The 20,723-nt window shown below is 37.5% G+C and overlaps 1 protein-coding gene across 3 annotated transcripts; it reads right to left on the bottom strand.

Annotated features, from left to right (window-relative positions):
- Positions 1–78: 78 nt before the first annotated feature.
- Positions 79–20,696, bottom strand: KNOP1 (lysine rich nucleolar protein 1). Of its 3 annotated transcripts, none has more exons than XM_052001633.1 (5): positions 20,594–20,696; positions 11,353–12,305; positions 5,551–5,619; positions 4,055–4,132; positions 79–621 (listed from the first exon to the last, which is right to left on the bottom strand). In XM_052001633.1, exons 2-5 carry the CDS (start codon positions 12,301–12,303, stop codon positions 304–306), a joined length of 1,416 nt encoding a protein of 471 aa, XP_051857593.1. In that variant the 5' UTR covers positions 12,304–12,305; positions 20,594–20,696; the 3' UTR covers positions 79–303. The 3 variants fall into 3 exon arrangements, with proteins under 3 accessions (XP_051857593.1, XP_051857607.1, XP_051857602.1); XM_052001647.1 differs by lacking the exon at positions 20,594–20,696 and adding an exon at positions 19,667–19,683; XM_052001642.1 differs by lacking the exon at positions 20,594–20,696 and adding an exon at positions 18,445–18,531.
- Between the last annotated feature and the right edge of the window lie 27 nt (positions 20,697–20,723).

Genomic DNA, 20,723 nt, shown 5'->3' with positions numbered 1-20,723 from the left:
AGCTTGACAAGGGGGGAGGGGAGAACAACTTTTAAAAGATATTAGCATATTGTGAGGTCTAATTTAAACCAAAATATCTTTGAACATTAAACATAAAGGTGTTTTTAATGATGGAAATACAATACTGGCTTTTACAATGCAAGTTACCCTCCAGTCCCTCAAGGGGCTTTAAAATCCCAACCAACTGAAGCTCTGCTGGCTCAATACTGAAAAAAGTAGCTCAACCTTTTAGTTCACATAATATAAAATGTAAAAACAACTTTGGTGATTTTTTTTTTGGGGGGAGGGAAGAAAATGATCCTGTTAATCATTAAACTTTACAGATCTGGATGCATTTCTGTCTATATAAAATAATTTGTTTTTGTTTGCAGAAGCTGAATAGCCAAGTCCAACTCCTCGCTGATGCTTCCAGTTCATTGCTCTGTCAAACTCCACTTGTAGATTTTGTTCTAAGGCAGCGGCGGCCTGCTTGTTCAGAGCCATGTTTGGTTTTCCCAGGGTGCCTGAGGAATTGCTGAGTGATGGGGAAGAATTCTTAAAACCTCCCATAAGTCTGAGAAATTTCATCTTTTGGTCTGAATTTTCAAAAGTAGCTGTATCCCACTGGCCAAACTGTGTAGGCTGTTGAAAGAGAAACAAAACAAAACAAAAAACTAAACAAGGGTATTTTCCTTGGCTCAGAACTATAGTCTTCTTCCCCTGACTCATATCTCCAGATCTTCATGATGCTATCCTTTGTACAGAAGGGCAACAAGAGGTCTTTTGAGTTTGTTCAGGAATGAGGATGATTTTGCTCTGAATCATTTAACCATTTTGCCTGGTCCTTAAGACCAAAAATATATAATTGACATAATTCACCAAATGAGGTAATAAGTAGTCTCTAAGCGGGTTTTTGTCAGATTAACCTGTTTGAGTATTGGAGTTTAGCTAGGTTTAATACCAAAAGAAAAGAACAGGTCTATATAAAGTTTTGTGAACTACCATCTTTCTGATCTGGAAAGGGTTTCCCTGCACTAAAGCAGCAAAAGCCTTCATCTCCTTTTGAGGTGATGGTATGAATTCTGCTTTTGGGGCCCCAAACTTAACTGACAAAAGCAAGCAAATCCAATTCAAGCTTGTCATTTCACTCAAACCCCATGCCCTTGAAGTCTCAGCACTTGTGGGCAACAACCTGGTCCTTCCAAAGGTAGACAGCCTTGTTCCCTTCTCAGAGGTTCTTAAAAGGCTCTCACTTAGGTTAGCCTGTCCCAGAAAAAGGTTGTATATCTCTCAAGAAGAGCAAAGGTACCTTAAGGCCCTGGGTAACAAGTCACCACTCTTCGGAAAACTCAGAAGAGTTGCCTTCCTATTCCTTTCCCCTCCCCCCTATCATTTTTTTCTCCTGTTAATACAATCCTTTTCTGAGAATGGCACCTTTGGTTTTGGCCTTCTAGATTTAGTGATGACCTTGACATTGAATGTAGGGGACTTGTGTTAATTTAGAAACCACTGATTTTAAGTATAATTAATCTCTGTAGAGATTTAGCCTAAAGATAACCAGGCTCCTGGGGCAGCTAGGTGGCCTAGTGGATTAGAGCACCAGCCCTGAAGTTAGGAGGACCTGAGTTTAAATCTGCCCTCAGACACTTAATACTACTTAGCTGTGTGACCCTGAGCAAGTCACTTAACCCCAAATGCCTCAGCAAAAAAAAAAGATAACCAGCTCCCAGTGAATACGAATTTCACACAGATGGAGGATTCTTAATTTCAATTTAATGTTGGCCACCTCATTTTCTCTTTGAGCACAAAGTTCACTTAAAGGCAATCTAAAAAATCCAGGGCTATGGATTATTTCCATTCTTTCAGTCATATTTCCATAAACAATTTGAATATACATTAAGTCAATGAGAAAAATGGAACTGGGTTTAGAAAAATGCAACCTATAAGTCCCCAAGTGCATTCTCAACAGCAGTGGAGAAGTGGGCTTGGTCTATTAAGAGCCAGAGGGGAAACTTGATCTGGTCTCCTCTCACCTTCATTATATAGTGCTCTAAAATCTATAAACCACTGAACTTTCAACCCCTAAAATATTTTGAAGATGGTATCACTATCTGTCCCTTTCCCCCACTTCTTTGAATAGAGAGGAGCAGAGCTGATTTAACAATATTCAGGCACCTTCCTCCTGACCTAATGCTCTTTCCAAAAGACTACCTTGCCTCCCCAACAAGAAGACAAACAGTAATCCCTTCTTCAAGTTTGATAAGTGGGGACACCAACATAAACTCAACTATTTCATATCATACGTGGAATAGGCAGTTCGGCAAGCCAGACTGGCCAGCATACTTTAGATTTCTTATACTGCATGAGAATTTCCCCTCTATTCACTTCTCTGTCAGCTTGGGAGAAATATATTTGCAGGTTGGTCAAACAGCTGCCTCAACTTAACGTATGACACACTTTCCTGCTGCTGAGGATTCAGGCAGCACAGATGCAAGAATAATTACAGTTTTCCAAACCCTGCAATTTCTGAAGTGAACTGCTGGCAATTATTCTGCATTTGGCTTTTAAGACAGCATTTCCAGCCTGCTCTTTACAGAGCAGCCAAATTAGTCTTGTGCCCAATTTTTTTCTTCAGGCCCAATAACTCTTGAGGAATCATTATCAGAAACTTCTCTGAATGACTTTAGAGACATTTATATCTGAGTGACTTACCTGGAAGAATCCAGTTACAGCAACTACATGCCTGATGGTTCCTTTCCATGTGATTTCTGACACTGCTTGTGGCTACTCATGCTAGTAGCTTTCTCTCTAGCTACTAATAAACCCAATCCCCAGGGGTACTAATCCCAATTCTTGCAAAAGTCAACAAAGAAGGCACTTGATGTGGCCCTGTTTACTCTGGAGGGCCAGAGGATGAACAAGAAGCAAAGGCAGGAGAGCCGTGGGAGATTGCAAGTTCAAAGATGAACCATCAAGGTGAGGCATTGGGGAAAGAGCCAAACTCAGTTTCCTCTATTCCAAGAATGTGGGTGTCATAGGTGGGGCTTATAACCACCACAGCAATAACAGGATGCAGAAGTCACCAGATTCCTTTGGGTGTTTCCTTTCTGTTTCTGCATTTGCAGGAAATGGCTCTCCTTAGGAGCAGCTCCCACTCAATCAAAACTAATCAGATGCTAATGTGAGACAGTTCTCTTCAATGTTCCCTTAGGTTCTTCCAAAGAAACTTCCCATTAAAACTGTGCTTAAGAAGAAGCCCCAGTGGAAAGATACCCACCCAACAACTCCTCTGTCCTTTAACTTTTTTTTGCCCTTTGTGATGCTTAGCAGGAATTGACTTCTTAATGATTTATAGTCTAAAATGTTCTTCAGTCTGGAAGTAGATCTCTTCAATAAAGAGAGCTAATTCAGTTTCAATTGATCAAGGATGGACAGAAGCAGCTACACCCAAAGAAAGAACACAGGGAAATGAATATAAACTGCTTGCATTTTTGTTTTTCTTCCCAGGTTATTTATACCTTCTGAATCCAATTCTCCCTGTGCAACAAGAGAACTGTTCGGTTCTGCAAACATATATTGTATCTAGGATATACTGTAACCTATTTGACATGTAAAGGATTGCTTGCCATCTGAGGGAGGGGGTGGAGAGAGGGAGGGAAAAATCGGAACAGAAGTGAGTGCAAGGGATAATGCTGTAAAAAATTACCCTGGCATGGGTTCTGTCAATAAAAAGTTAAAAAAAAAAAAAAAAAAAGTCCTTCAGTCAAAAATAAGAGAGCAAGGCCTTTACTGCTAATTTATTTTAACCATTTCTCCAAGGTAGGTGCAGAGAAAATACTACTTTCCTGAATTAATGATGAAAATTAAAGCTTAGTATAATCCCCACTGCTAAGGGAGTAGGCCAGTCATCTTGTACTGTCTGTGGGGACTGGACTAATTTGTTTTACTGTATGACCTCAAATTTGCAATCCAAAGACAGACTGGTATACCAAAGTGGGAGCATGACTAGCATGAAGAGAGAATGGCTGTTCTCTGACATGATCCTGTAAAAACTCAGGTCCAAATTCATACATACCACTTTCACTTTGGTTTCAGGAGCTTCAGTTTTCCCAGATTCTCTATCAATCTCTTCTTGTAAGGCCTTTCTTCTGACCTGAGTGAAAAAAGAAAGCAAAGAAATAGAGGATAAAGATGTTCTCAGTGATGTCTCAATTCCAGATTAAGGAAAAGCCACGGCTTAGGGAGGAAAGAGAAACAGGGCAAAATTTTTCTTAGCTTTGTTACAATAAAATGAAGTGCATTCACCAGTTAATGAATATGTAAAGGAAAAGAGTGGGTTTTAAAAAAAATATATTGAGACTTTGTGATTCCCAACACTAGAAGGACTAGTTCACAGTAACCCTCATTTTATCAGATATTACAAGGAAATCAACTAATCTAACATAAGCAAATTTCCCAGGTAAATAAAACTTCCCCATCCTGACAAATCTTTATTTGTAATCATGTGGATTTATTATGCAAAACACACACACTTGCTTTCTCAAATAAAATGTTCCTTTTCTTTAATGACTCAGTGTCATCATTACACCACCACTGTGCTATAATGCAATAGTTTTGATGTTCATATATATGTATGTATGTATATTGTCCTACTGCTTGTATTCCTGCCTTTATTGCTTTTCTCTGACAAATGTGATGCTTTTATTTACATTCTGAGAATCAGTCATTCTTACAGCGTAAAGTGTGATACTTTTTTTCAGGGGCTCAAACCTATTATATTACTCAGAAGATTGGATTTAATTCATACATCTATAAATGTATAAAAGACAAGCAGTCTTTCCTCATTCCTTGAGGCCTAGGACTATACTTGTTATTTTTTTTTCTGCAAATTTAGTGCTTAACACAATGTCTGGCATATAGTTAACTATTAATAAAATGCTTGTGGGATGGGGTGAGAAGAAGGGAGAGAATTTGGAACTCAAAATTCAAAAAGAAAAAAAATTACCAAAAAATAAATAATAAAATGAGAACCCCAAATGAATGAATGAATGAATGAATGAAGTGCTTGTTTAATTGACTGATGGTTGATGGTACTAAACCTTCAGATGATCGGATATTATTATATACACCAAAAAGACTAAAGCAAGAATTTCAAAACTCAGCTAAACCTGTTTTGCAACTGTGACTCTAGGCAATTTGTCTCTAAGTCTCTACTCCCCTAGAGCCTTGGGTTGTTTTCTCATAAAGAAATGAGCACTGGAATAAGATAACAAGGGTCATGAGCAAGTATAGTAAGATCAAATAAAGACTAACTGGAACAGACTTGTTAATCACTTCCTTCTCAAGAGTGGGGCAAGTTTTCCCAAATTGACATTTTTGAAAAATACCTTTACAGAAGCCTCATCTATAACAAGTCAATGTGTTTTCCAAATTCTACTCAATTCCCATCCTGTCATCTGGTAAGGCAAATGTGGACTTTTGTTAGAAAGACTGTGACTCATGCACAGTGACAATTGGCACTAACTTGTAAATACAAATTGATAATAAAAATTGGCAGATGCTTTACTGTACCGTATCTATGGTGACTTCATCCAAGTTTCCCTTTTTTTCAGATACCACTTCCAAATCTGATTCATGTGCCTGAATAGTAAAAGGAAAAACTCATGTGACACGTGCAAGTATGTGTATATGGGCAAAAGTCTTCAATAGCCTAGCATAAAGAGTTGGAAAACTGCTATGGGGACAAATCTACCTGATCTGCTTGGGAAACAAGCATAACCATTGGCAATAAACATTTTCTCCAAGAATCCAGACAGGGCCCAATAGTGTAAAGACCATATCGGAGGAAACACATGCTGGTGAAGAGAGAACTTTCAGTGAAGCCAGGAAGCCTGGTCAGGTTCAGTATCCTGGCCCCAACATTATAGCTTCTCAGGTAGCCCAAGGCACAATAAAATGGCCCTACAGCTAGGAACTAAGAAAGAGAATGACCACAAGCAAAGGCCAGGTGACAACAAAATGTCAGGAATATGACAGCATTCCTTCTCAAATACAGTAGAGGTAGTGTGATATAATGGAAAGAATGATGGCTTAAAGCAATCCTCAGGTTTGAATCCCACTTCTGATGTTTACTAATTGTGACCATGATCAAGCCATCCAAATTCTGGGACCCTGTTTGTCTATAAAGCTGAGTTAATACACACAAAAGTATGCTGATTGAGATTACATGTGCAAAAAGTCTTGTATACATCAAAAGTACTCTACAATTAATAGCTGAGAAGCAGTGTGGATAGTAAATAGACCTGGTTTCAGAGAATGGAAGGTCTGACTTCCAATATGGCCTTAGGCTCACACTGGCAGTGCATCCCAGAACAGGTCACTTAATCTCTTGGTGTTCTGAACAGCTGAGATTGTAAATTAAAGAACAGCTGCAGACCAAAGGTGGCAGAGGAGTTTTCTCATTAGAAGCTTATGAAATCACAAATCCAGCCCCTATATATTAAGACTACACCGGCTTTTGAGGTCTCTGAAAGGATGTGAAGATTTTAAATGATATGGGAAGCAAAAATAGAACCTACTTAAACAACTACAATAAATCAAATTGGAAAGAATAACTAAGAATAGAAGACTTCAGCCAGGTTGACTGGAAAGTTTATTTCGAGCTATTAAAAAAAAAAAAAAAAACTACAAAAAAGGGTAAAAATTTGGTTGCTTTACCTCCACCCCCCCCAACACACACACATAAAGAACCTTTAAATATATCACTTATACAACCACTCCTGTAAGAAGCAAGGGGAGAAACGATTTATGTGAAGTCCTCTTGTTCTAAGACTTCTTCTTCAACAAGATTCTTTGGAACTGTATCTTGTTTCCTCCTAGACAGACTAGTTCTCTTTCTCTTCTCATTCCCATTAAGAAAGGTAAAGATCAAAGAGTTGTTAACACTCAGTCCAACAGGAGCTGGGGTCCTTTTTGTTTACTTTTTCCTTTCTTGTGGCCCCCCTCTTTCCCTCCCCTCCCTGTCTGATTTTCCTTGTACAGCATTACAAAAATGAAAACATGTTCAAAAGGACTGCACATATTTAACCTATATAACTGTCTTGGGAGAAAGTAAGAAAAGGAAATTTAGAACACCACTTTTTACAAAAATAAATGTTGAAAACTATCTTTATATATATTTGGAAAAATAAAATACTATTTTAAAAAATACACTTTCAGACATTAACTTATTAATGTTAATATAATATGTTGTCAATATTTTGCTTATATTTATATGAATATAAATATTTTGCTAAACTATGCTTATTTCTTACAAGGCTTTTATTTTTGGGAAAAGAAAAATGTGGGTAAGGCATAGTGAAAATGAGATAAAAGAAAAAAAGGAGAAAATAAAATCAATGTAAGATTTCAAAATACCAAAAAAAGGGAAGTTCAGAAAACGGAAGAAACAAGCCGGGACATTTTATTATTACTATGATAAAATTAACATTTTTTTGGGGGAAGGATTCAGAAATGATGTTTAATGGGAGAAAGAGTAACCAAATACATATATACATACTTAGAGATAGTACATGTATTTATGTATACATAAATATATATATGTTAAAAACTTGAATTTTATCTCAATTTTACATGTATTATTTCATTGGAGCCTTTCACAAAACCATGGGTCATCTCTCTGAATTTAAGTTTCTTCATCTGTAAAATGGGAATAACCCTAATTAAGTGAATGCCCCAAGGCCTCAGACTCTCTTGTTCAGATTTTCCTAACTTCAAATGCATACTTCTTTTTTTTTTTTAATTTTTAACAACTTTTTATTTACAAGTTATATGCATGGGTAATTTTACAGCATTGACAATTGCCAAATCTTTTGTTTCAATTTTTCCCCTCCTCCCCACCTTCTCCCCCCTAGATGTCAGGATGACCATTACATGTTAAATATATTAAAGTATAAATTAAATACAAAATAAGTATACATGTCCAAACCGTTATTTTGCCATACAAAAAGAATCGGACTCTGAAATATTGTACAATTAGCCTGTGAAGGAAATCAAAAATGCAGGCGGGCATTGGGATTGGGAATTCAGTGTAATGGTTTAAAGTTAATATGTTTAAAAAACAAACACCAAACTATGTAATAGGTTAACAGTCTCATATGTAATGCCATTTTTCTCGCTTCTGGATCTAAAGAAAAGTTCATATTGGTTTATTTCTTAGCTTGTAATTTAAGTATTATTTAAATAAACAAGACAACACATACCTTAATTGCCCTCTATACTCAGTTTCAGTCACACCTCCAGCTGTGAGGAGGTGCTTGATTGCACAAAACCACTTGGAATTACAAATTTCCAATCCCACAGAAGAAATACAGCCCTGAATAAATTCTTTTTTCTTTCACTGCTCTAGTGGGATAACTACCTACATCTTAGAGCCACATGCTTTTTACTTTCCCAGTTTGGTATTTTCCCCATCCGCCCCCGCCTCCGCAAACTGAAATCGATGATGGGGAATGAGCAGCTGGCTGCCTTCTCAATCACAGCAAATTGTAGCCCTAACAGTTGTTATGATTTGAGAAACATCAAACATGGCCAAAAGTCTGAAGTCCAGCAGTGGGCAGGAGTTCCCATGCATTCCTCTCTTTTACTTCTCAGGACATAGAGTAGAGGCCAGATTGCCTTATCCTTCAGGCCTCCGGATATGGTTTCTCTCATTATCTCACCTCCACAAGCAGCTACATAAATCCAAAAAATGAGTACTAATCTGCTGCAGTTCTGCAACATGGGTAATTTAATTAGAAAATTTATCAGGATAAAATTTTCTTGTCTTTCATCCAAGGTCAAAAAGAAAAACCTCACATAATAAGGGCCACACAAATTACCCAGTGCTAAATACCAATTCCATTTAAAAGACTGAATCAATTTTCCTGTGTCTGGGTAGACTAATGACAAATGTCTCCTGGAGAGAAGGATGGCTGGCTTCTTGAACTACATGTACAAAACATTATTTATGTAGTTCCTCTTTAACCAAAAGGCTTTTCCACATTCACCTGTCCTTACAACACATTCATCCTGGGGAAAGCAGTAAAGTACTGAGTCATCTGGTCCCCCATTTTTTTGTGAAGAGTCAAGCTAGGGTAAAATTAAAGAGTTAGGCTCAAGGCCAGAGGACCCTATTGTTCCAATAGTTTCACAAAACCTCTGGCTGTTTTGGATACTTCTGAGAATGCAAAGTGGGGCACTGGTGATCTCTAATACCAAACTCTTTTATCTACTGCTTCAGAAGGGCACGCACAGGAGTCTGGCCCACATTCCTCCTCTGCTTCAAATCTTCAGTAGCCACAAATGCCCATAAATGAAGAGCAAGCTCTCTTGACTTGAGGACTTCCCCAGCTGGACATCACTATCTACTCTTACATCATGTCACTCCCTTCCATTGGTGCCATGGTTCAGCTAAATGGGAGTCTTCACCCCAACCCTCTGAAAGTCTCGTGTTTCCTCCCCAGCAGGGCTTTGCTGGCATTGTTCCCTCAGCCTGGGTAGTGCTCTGCAGCCTCTGGCAGCATCTCCTTTAAAATCCAATTAAAATGCCTCTTCTTCCATGATACTGACCCTCTTGACCAAAGCCATAGGGTCATGGATAGAGAGTTAGAAGGGATCTCAGCGATCACCTAACATGATCCTTTCATTTTATATTCAAGGAAAGAGAGCCTTAGAGGAATAATGACTGATGTAGCATAAATGGATACAAACTTGGGTCCTCCCATTCCAAAGCCTTCTTTCTTTCCAGGATATTGCATTGCCTCTCAGTATGACTGACCTCCCAAAGCACTGATTGGTAAATTTCTAGTGCATTTGTAGTCTAATTATGTTAACATGATTGTCTTGCATCAATGTGGCATTTACATGAAATGCTAGAGGAAAAAAATTCAGGTGAATTGACAAGGTTGAATCTACTTTTTCTCCTGAATTATTATTATTTTTTATTACTACAAACAAAAACAAACCAAAACACGTCCTGCCTCAGATATTTTCCCTACAAGCTCTTGTTTTTTTAAATATAAGACAACCATGATATGTTCATAAACAATGCCCTCCAAAGCATTATCTAAGGACTTCTAAGAGTATTGATTATACTTCATTTCCCACTCCTCCCCTTCTGTCACTAAGAAAAAGAGATCAAAACTTTCCCCCCAAGAGTCAATTAAAGACTTTAAATGTCCAAAAGGGTAGAAATGTACATGTATGATTTTTTTTTTTTAAAGACCCAGAAGTAATTCCTAAGAACATCTTCCCAGGAGTTAAGATTAAGAGCATTTGGTCCTCTACCCAATAGTATTAAACTCAAAACAGAAACCAGATCCACTGAATTATACAAAGGATTATATTTTATGTTTGGTGGTTGGCCACATGTTTGCCCATCTCTGCTCTTTACCATTTACTCCCTTAAAAAAATTCTACCTGTCAGAAGGGTGAGTGTTTGGTTTATTAGAATAAAGGAGCCCTGGGTCTCATCTTGGCCCTGATATAGATGGATGTTGGAAAGTTTGCTGATATTTTAGCTACTTCACTTCTCCTACATGAAATAGGCATATCTTGCTTTTGCTTAATTACAGAAGAGTTCTATATGTGGGCCTTTCAAAACATCTGATGCTTCTGTATCAGATCTGTACTTTTCTTTTTTTGAAAATAAAAAATGTTTTATAAAAGCTCAGAAACTGTAAGGCTCATTGCAATCTCATGGTGATTCCCCTGACCAAGGAGGCCAGCAGGTGCTGAGCACACAGGCACAGTGAGCTCCTGCTATGTTGCTTTTGGGGGATAGATAGCAGTTCTTATACAGCTAGCTCAGGGGCCAAGGTTGATGAGGGAAAAAGTGCCTGAGTAGTTTCCAAAACAAGATGGATAAAGATCAAGCCTCATTCTGGAAACTAAGCTGAAGGGGAAAATGACAGAGGACTATAAATTTATGCATAAAGGCCTATGCACCTAAACTATGAACACCAGAACAGCTTCTTTCTTACTTTATGCCTGCTCTGAAACAGGTAGTATTAGAACAAATAAAGGAGTATAAAGCTGAAAAGGGCCCCAGAGGTCAAGTGAATCTATTAAATTTTCTATCATGAGCCCTAAAGAATTGAAATAACTTGACCAAGTGACCCTTAACACAGAGAGCAGGGGAAAAAAAAAAAAAAAGAGTCCAAGGATATGGTCAGGCTGAGAATGGAAAGGAGCAAAAAGGGTAAATTCCCAGAAAAAGAGCGCCAGGAGGTATCCCTCAACAGAAGCTCCAGAACTCTAAAGATAAAGCCATGGAAGGGACATGACCAAGAGCTTATCATGCCCATGTTGTGGGAGCTTCTGGGAAAAACTTACCAGGGCCGGAGCTTGAGGGTCCTGCATTGATTTCCTACCTGCCGTCATCTTCTTCTTCTTTGGAGCAGGATCCTTGGCAGAGAGTGGCTCAATCTGCATTTTAGATTTTTTTCCTTTCTTTTTGATGTCTTTGGGGCCATCTGCTAGGGAGACACTTTCTGCTGTCTTGGCTTTGGCCTGCTTCTTTTTGTGGCCTTTCTTTCTGCAGCTGCTGAAGGCACTGGGGTCCTCTATATGGCCCTCATCAACAGGCACTCGGTCAGTTCTAATATCCTCCTCATCTTCCTTCTCCTCCCTATAAGTCTTCTTTTTCTTTTTCTTCTTCTTGGTGCCAGTGTCCCTGTGACTGCTGAGATCCTGCTTCTTCTCTCCCCATCCCTGTTCTATGGACTCACACTTAAGCTCTTTGTCCTCTTCCTGCTCTTCCTTCATGGGGTCATGAAGAGCCTTGCTGGGCGCCCGTTCTCCAAACCTCTCCTCATCTGACCTTTTATCCTTTTTCCGCTTTTTAGATTTTCTGACAGAGCCCCCCACTTCCACTTCTGCATCCACATCTGTCTCTGATTTTGAGGGGTGAGAAAGGGAGGATTTTGCCTTCCTTTTTTTCCCTTGGCATAGGGGTTCAGGTGGATTTGGAAGCAGCTCCTTCCTGCTATGATGTTTCTTCAGAGAGCTGGTTTTGCTCATGGTCTCTGCCTCCGTGCTATCCTCATGGGGGGCTCTGTCTGGGCTCTCTGCTTCTTGGGTTTTCTTCTTTTTTTTCTTTTTCTTTTTCAATGGAGGTGTTTCTGGAACCAAGTCTGAAGGGGCCATGGTTTTCTGGGATGGCTTTGTTTGGATAAAGGATTCCACATCCAAGGTATTCTCCTCCACTGCCTTAGCCTTTTTCTTTTTCTTCTTCTTCTCTCTTGGTTCTCTGCCAAAATCCAATTTGTCCGCCTTGGCAATCATTGCTGAAAAAGGAAATCACTTAAGTTACTTCACAACATGGTCTTCCATAGCATTCTTATGTATTACATAAATGATGGTGGTTCTGATGGTTACAAGATTGTTGAGGAAAAGGAAGGAAAATTACTTTCTGTGTATACACACATGTGACAAACATAGAATGTTTAAAAGTGGGAATATGGGATGGTATATAAAGAGCTAGCAGGGGAAGTAGGAAAACTTTAAGAATTTTGCCTCTGACACATTCTGGGAGAATGACTCAAAGGAGATTACTTCATCATTCAGTGCCTGTGGACAATTCAAGATTCTAGGTAGAGGACTACTTGCTGATTTTCACTGAGAGAAGGGTTGTTTTGTGTGTGTGTGTGTGTGTGTGTGTTTTTTTTTTTTTTTTTTCCCCAGGGAGCTCTTCATACTTTTTGCATGCCCTGAAACAGGTAATATTAGGACAAATAAAGGGGTACAAAGCTGAAAAGGGCCTCAGAGGTCAGTTGAGCCAATTAAATTTTCTATTGTGAGGCCCAAATATAAAATCACAGGTCACAAAAAACACACACATACACTCACAAATTGTATGTTATACCTGCCAAATTTCCAAGCCTTATTGCTACTGTTCTCTCTACAAGACAGAAATCTATCCACCTATAGTGGTGTGTAGACCAGGAATGCCAAACTCAAATCGAATACAAATTTTGAAAACCACAAATTAAGATGACTTATGTTGCACTGTCATGTATTTTTTGTTTTGTTAAACATTTCCCAATTATATTTTCATCTGATTCATTTGCAATTTAGTGCCCAAATCTTAAGAGTCTGATAGAATTGGTGCAGTCTAATTTACAACAAAGTCTGACTTTACTATCTTTATTGTATGTCTTTAGAATATATTATATGTCATGTTCTCTATCTTGCCTTTTAAACTTCTGATTTATATTTGACTTGGCTCTCTTCCATGAACAAGACACTCCATATTTAGGCACTGGCATTTTCTCTGGCTGTCTCTTGTGCATGGAAGACTCTCCCTCCATCATCTCTGCCTCCTGGCTTCCCTCAAGTAACAGCTAAAATCCCCTTTTTTACAGGAAGCTTTTTAATTCTAATATTTTCCTCCTATTAATTATTTTCTAATTTTCTTGTATATGAGCTTATTTGTCCACAGTTGTTTGCTATTTGTTTCATCCATTGTATTGTGAACTTCTTAGATCAGGACCGTCTTTTGTCTTTATACTTAGCACAGTGCCTGACTGTTAAGTAGGCATTTAATAAATGCTTATTCACTATCGAATCAGTTAAAGAAACAGCATGATGTACTGAGAGTCAGATAACTCAGATCCAGATCTGCCATTAACTAGCTGGACAAATCATTTCATCTTTGTGAGACTCAGTTTCTCCTTTTGTAAAATGAAAGACTGAATCATTCAACATCAAGGCATGCATGAAATCTAAGTTGGTTTTAGCCCTGTGGGAAAAAGTGAATAGTGTGAAAGTATTCATCTTCAATCTTCCAAGTTATTAGGAATAATAAAGTATTGCTTGAAAAAAGTGTTTTAAAGGAATTCAAAAAAGAAAAGTAAAGAGAAAGAGGGTAATTCTAATTTAAATCAGAGATTGGAGGAAGAATAAAGAACAATGGTTCTTTTAAAATTAAAACAACAACAACAACAATAACAAAAACTTTTCCTGCCTGAAATACTTATAAAAAATTTGTAAAATCTTATCAGTTGAATTCTAAGTTGAAACTAAAAATGAGAGTAGCAGACTATCCAAATGGATTTTGCCAAGCCTGGTTCCACAGAGAAATGGCAACTACAATACAGGAAGAATAGGAGACAGGAGAGCCAATAATTTAGGACAGAAAATGTCTAATGTCTAAAACAGCCAATTATAACATCCCAGACATCTCTTAAGCAAATGCAAAAAAGGTACAGATAAATAGAATGAAGAAATAGGATGATACACATGACTAGAATATTATGTTAAAGAAAAAAAGGGGGGGAGGGTCAGTGGAATAGCAATGTATATTGAGAAGATACATGAGAAAAAAAGAGTCAAGAACAATGGAATACAAACGATAAGAGGATGAAGACTGATAGGAGAAATAAAAACTCTTAATAGTTTCCCCCCCTCCCAAGGCTTTTCTTCCCAAGTTACCTAGCTCCACTTCCTCGAAGAGTCTTTATAAGGAATGGACCCCCAAAGTCCATACTATTCTGACTTCCTTCTTCTGAAAAACTTTCTAGGTTATTAAGATCTAGATCATGGGCCCATAGAAGGCCTAAGACTGTTCTAAGGCATCTTCTGAAGGAGGCTGGCACCTGTGATGAATCCCTGTACCCCAAACCTGCCACTAGACCTTAACTAAACCCTAATTTCATTTAGGTATCCCAAATCTAGACCTCAACAATTTGGCTCAAAGAGAATAACATAACATACACACTCAGTTGGGTGTAGAAATTTATCTCACTCTATAGAAGGACAAAGAAAAGGTAAGCAGGTAGATAGAAGGGAAGGCAGATTGATGGAAGGGATGGTAAGAAATAAAACGCTGGTGAGGAGGAATAGAGTGGAAAGAAAAAATTATAAATAGGATGGAGGAAAACATACAGCTAGTAATCATAACTGTCAATATGAATGGGATTGAATTCTCCCATAAAATTAAAACAATGGAGTGGATTAAAATCCTAAAATATACTGTTTACAAGAAATACATTTGAAACAAACATACAATAAAGATAAAAGGCTAAAGCAGAATGTATTCTGCTTTAGCTGAAATAAAAAAAAGCAAAAAAGCAATTCTGATCTCAGATAAAGCAAAAGCAAAACAAACAAGAAAACCAACAAGAGATCTAATTAGTTTATTCAATTTAACCTTTATAAAAAATTAATCAGTTTCTCCTCAATGTGCAAATTAATAAAATGTCAGAAAATGATTCCCCCAAGCTTCACAGTCTGGCAAAACAAACGTCCATATTAGTCACATCCAAAAATGTATATACTCTTTCTGCACCACCTCTCTATCAGGAAATAAATGGCACTTTTTGGAATCAATGACTCCAAAATTTTCAAACACCATTACAATCAACACCCAGTTCAGAAAGAAGGATATTAACAAATCCAAACAATTAAACAGAGCTGTCACAAATTAGCTCTAGGAAGGGTACATTTTTTATAAGAGATGATTTCAACGCAATTGAAACATTTGCAATGTAAAAATTTATCAAGTGCTCACTTATGCAAACCATTGTGCCAGGCTTTGGGGAGAAAGTTAAGTCAACAGAAGATAATTGTCGACCAGAATTAATTAAGAGAAAGGGGAAGTTAGGTGACACAGTAGACAGAAAATAGGAACTAGAGTCAGGAAGATTTGAGTTCAAATATAATCTTAGATACTCAGTAGCTGTGTGATTCTGGGAAAGTTACTTGACTGAAGCTTGACTCAGTTTCCTCGTCTGTGAAATAGAGATAATAATTGCATCTACCTCCCAGGATTGCTATAAGGATTAGAAAAATATTTGTGATGTGCTTTGCAAAACTTAAAAGTGAGATATATGTATATATATTATTAAATCAGCAAAAACTTAGGCAGAAATCTCCACTATAACATCTCCAGAGAAATTATAACAGGTAGTCTCCTGCTAAAAAAGCTGCCTGAAAGGGAGACAGTACAAAATGTCTTCTTCAGCAAAATCCTGAACTTTGTTTCAGACTCACTAATGATCAAAAAATGCCACTAGAAATTATATTAAATATTTCTTTTATTCTAGAAATGGAATAAAGGTCATTCAGAAGCATACGGACAATGGAGAAGAATGTCCTAAGAAAGTTAGAGTCAACACAATCAGAAATGAGATACATAGCTTGCAAAATTGTCTAAAGACAGCAAAAATGAAAAACTCCAAGAAAGTCCCAAGTGGATGTCTTGGAAAGAGCAGCCAACTAGCATGTTAACAATACCAACTCAGGCCCGGGGGATCTGAGTATCTAACACATTGTCTTAAATTGTCTGAGGTGAAAATCAAGCACTTGGAACCTCAAAATCTAAGTGGGGCCCAACACCAGGAATTGGAGATCAGTGCAAGAACGTGGCAGATGCTGGATGAGATCAAGCATGGCTGATCATCCTGCACAGAAGCAAAGCTAGGGTCCAAGCCTAGCTCTGGCATGAAGTTCCAATTCAGGGGAATAATACTGTCAACAAGTCAAAGAAAACACTGACTTGTATAAAAAGTTTAATTCAAAAACTTCAAGCAGAAACTCAAATAAAAAAAAACTGATTTTCTACAGAAGGAAGGAAGGAAGAAAGGTAGAAAAGAAGGAAGGAAGGAAGGAAGAGAAGAAGAAAGGAAGGGAGGAAGAAAATTGGAAGGACATGAATAGACAATGAGAAATTGGGAAGATATAGAAACAGGGCTGACCTTGAAAATAGGTCAAGGAGAAATGATTTAAGAATTACTGAAGAGGCATGGATACTATCTTAAAAAAAAAAATCTTTGTAACCAGTCCCTCCTAGTCTTCCTTATCCCTATTCAAGAAGTAAAAAAGAAAAACTTCATAATAAACATAAAAAGTTCAGCAAAACAAATTCTAACGCTAGCCATGTTTAAAGATTATTTCTTGCAAAATGGAGAATTTTAATTATATTAAATTAAAATGTTTTTGTACATACAAAACTAAAGCAGACAAGATTAGAAGGGAAGCAAAAAAACTGGGGGAAAATCTTTATATCCTAGGGTTCTGATTAAAGGCCTTAGTTCTTAAGTATACAGAGAACTGATTCAAATTTATAAGAATATAAGCCATTCTCCAATTGATAAAATGATAAAAGGATATGAACAATTTTCAGATGAAGAAATTAAAATCATTTCTAGTCATATGAAAAAATACTCTAAATCATTACTGATCAGAGAAATACAAATTAGGCCAACTCTGAGGTTGTCCTCAGTATCAGTTTATATAGACCTTTTCAGTTTTCTCTAAAACTGTCCACTTTTTTCATTTTTTAGGGTATGATATTCCTATAGCATAGTTTATTCATTCCCTAACTGGTAAGCAAACCCCTCATGTGAAAGTTTTTTGCTAATACAAAAAGAATTACTATAATTATTGTTGTACATTTCAATTATTTTCCTCTTTTTCTGATATCCTTGGAATATAGTTTACTACTATTATAGTCAAAATGTATAGATAGCTTAGTGATTAATGACACATTACTTTCCAGGATGTCTGGATCAATTCATAATTCCATCAATAGTGAATCAGGTTTTCCTGCTGAGTTCCCCTTCTCCAACATTTGTCACTTTCCTATTATTCTTTGTTAATCTGATAGGTGTGAGGTAAAACCTCAGATACCTTAATTTTCACTGCTTTAATTATCAGTGATTTGGAGAGTTTTTTATATGATGACAGACCTCCTTTAAAAATAATTTGTTCTTATCCTTTTATCATTTTTTAGTCTCATACATTTCAATCTGTTCCTTATATATTTTGAATGTTAAGATTTTTATCTTAAAATCTTGTAATCAGATTGGTTATTTTTATCTTCTATGATTTTTTCTAATGTTTGGTCATAAACTCTTCTTTCTACAAATCTGAATGATAAATCCTTCCTGGCTTTTCCAATTTGTTTGTGGCATCACCTTTTATGTTTAACTCATATATCCATTTGAAATTTTATCTTAACATATGTTAAGGTATTATCTTTCAAGAAATCACAAATGAAAATGGACCAGTTCTATTAGAACCAGAGGGCAAAGATAGAATATACCAATCATCTCCCAAAACGCAAAACAAGAATTATCATAACCAAAATCCCGAGTTCTCACATCAAAGAAAAAAAAATTGCTGCAAGCATCTAGAAAGAAGCAATTCCAATTTCAAGAAACTAGAATCAGGATCACATAAAACTTGGAAAGTTCTATTAAAACCCAGAGATCTTAGAATACAATATTCCAAAAGGTAAAAGATATAGACTTACAACAAAGAATAATTTATCCTAAACAATGTACCTTCAAATAGAACATAGGACTTTCAAGCATTCCTGATGAAAAAAACCAGAGCACAGTAGGATTTTGAAATACAATCAGGCAGAATTTATAAAGCATTTTGCAAAATGCTTTACAAATGTTATTTTATACTCACAACTACCTTGGGAAGTGCTATTATTATCCCATTTTATAGAGGAGGGAATTGAGGTAGAGAACGTTTAAGTGAAGGTCCAGGGTTCTAGGCCAAATTTGAACTCAGGTCTTATTCATTCCAGGCCAAGTGCACTATACAATGTGCCATCTATCTGTCTTAAAAAAAAAAAAAAATCCAAGAAAAATCTGTAAGATGAATTTACCTGGGCAACTGGAAGGTGCACAAGGTATTATTATCAAAGAAAGACGTGTCCCTTCAGAACCTTAATAATCGACAATGAAGATTTAAATGATCTGGGGATGGGAGGTGGATTGTTTTCTTTTGTGAACTGAACAGACTCTCAAGGAGAGAATATTTGGACCACCTGGCAACTGACTGGATATGGCCAATAAGAGACAGGAAAGAGTAAAGGATGATTCCAATATTGCAACTTAACCTCTATAGCTGTTCTTCTCTAAGCTTCTGCAGTCTGGCCCCCTTGCTTGGGATGTGCTTCCTTCTTGCTTCAAACTCCTAGCTCACTTCAAAGCTCAAATCAAACGCTATTCTTCCAAAATTCTTTTCTTGATATTCTCAACTGTTAGCTCCCTTCTCCCGTTATTTTTTGGAATAACAGCTGTGAACATGAGTGATGCTTCCTTCCTAAAGCTGCTTAAAGGCAGGTACTGTCTCATTTCTATCTGTATACCTTAGCAGAGTGCCTACCATAAAACACACTTAACAAATGCTAATGAATTGAACAGGAAGAAAAAAGCTCGACATTGTCTTGGGTAACAACAACTCTTAATAAAGCAGAGTCAGATTGGAGCTCTTTGAGAGCAGGCCCAGTATGATCCCCAGAGTTTAGCACAGTGCCTGGCACGGAGTAGGCATTTAATCCATGTTTAGTAACTGATTGGGAATAACCAAGAGATAGGTTAGAAATCCAGAAAGGAGTTGCAAAAGCTGCAGATTCAAACACTATAGAATTACAGGTTTTCCCTGTTTTCCCACAAGTAATTCCCCATGTCTGGAATGCACGGACTGTTTTCTAGAATCCCTATCTTCCTTCGATGCTGAGTTCAAATCATTTCCAATAATTGCATTTAAGTGACTTGCCCAGAATCACACAGCTAGTAAGTGAGGCCAAGTTTGAACTCAGCTCTCCCTGACTCCAGTGCTCTATCACTGCACAATTTTTTTTTTTTTTGGTCTTGATAAAAAAGGTCATTCTTTGATCAAATCTTACCTAGCCTTAATCAGTGAATGGGTGTTGTCTCAGTCAAAACAACAACAAAAATAAAAACTCCCATTATATGCAGGGCCATGTCCGGTTCTCCAGATCTGTAGGTAGGACCAAAGGATCCGACTGGCTTTGGAGGGGAAAATGAGGCAGGTGACCTTACAAAGCAAGGTCCTTTCTTCAATCCAACTCACTTGCATGTCATGGCATCATCTTTGAACTAAGGACCAACATTTCCAACATGAGCTCCTTCTAGATCCCTCACAGAATTAATGCTGCCAAATTTAGAGAGATAGATATAAAGATATATATATATATATATATGCACACACAATTTTATTATATACAATTATATATAAATTTCATTGTATATATTCTTATACTTGTACGGAATTGTAGCATTCTCCTCCCCCTACACAACCTCTCATAGGGCAGGAACGATTTTGGTTTTTTGGTGTTCTTTTTTTTGGCCACGGGACCTACGACATAGCATCTGTTTTAACAAATACTTGTTAACTAATCGTCGTTTTAGGCTTTGATGGGGTTCTGGTTTTACAGATTATTTTACAGAATATGAAACTGCGGGCCAGAGCGTTTAAGTGAGTTTTCTTTTTTCCCCTGGCACCATATAGCCGCCCCAAAGAGGGCCGAAATTCATTTGTCTCGGAATCCCATCTCTGGCACGCAGTAAGTGCTTAACAAATACTTCCTGAATTAATGAATTTAGAAGCAGAGCTACCGCCTGTGACCTAGGGGGCAGTCCCAGTGGAGGACTGGAGTTGGAAGACAGACAACGCGAACTGAGAAGTGAAGAGCAAGTGAGAAAATCCAGAAAAGGTACAAGACAGGGGTAATCCAAATGCTCTCTACTACCCCCCTCACCCCTCTTCTCGATATCCTATACTTCTACCCCGTCCTTTCTCTCAAGCTCACCTCACAACACGGTTCTCAAGATTCCACGTGGGTACCAAGTCTTACGTGCCCCGGAAGTAAAAGCCTCCCGCTTTGAAAAAGCCCCTAGACGCGGGTTCATCCGGGTCATGGTACTCGGAGCTGGGTCGTT

The sequence above is a fragment of the Antechinus flavipes genome, chromosome 1 (genome assembly GCF_016432865.1).
Source record: "Antechinus flavipes isolate AdamAnt ecotype Samford, QLD, Australia chromosome 1, AdamAnt_v2, whole genome shotgun sequence".
Taxonomy (NCBI): Eukaryota; Metazoa; Chordata; class Mammalia; order Dasyuromorphia; family Dasyuridae; genus Antechinus; species Antechinus flavipes.
This window is presented reverse-complemented; position numbering and strand designations above follow the sequence as displayed.

What these genes read in the sequence shown, in the direction of transcription:
- KNOP1 (XM_052001633.1), bottom strand. Translation starts at nt 12,303, where the DNA reads ATGATTGCCAAGGCGGACAAATTGGATTTTGGCAGAGAACCAAGAGAG. An exon ending in ACCCTCAAGCTCCGGCCCTG is followed by an intron (nt 5,620 to 11,352) that starts GTAAGTTTTTCC and finishes TTTACTATTCAG; the next exon opens with GCACATGAATCAGATTTGGA. An exon ending in CTGAAACCAAAGTGAAAGTG is followed by an intron (nt 622 to 4,054) that starts GTATGTATGAAT and finishes CTCTTTCAACAG; the next exon opens with CCTACACAGTTTGGCCAGTG.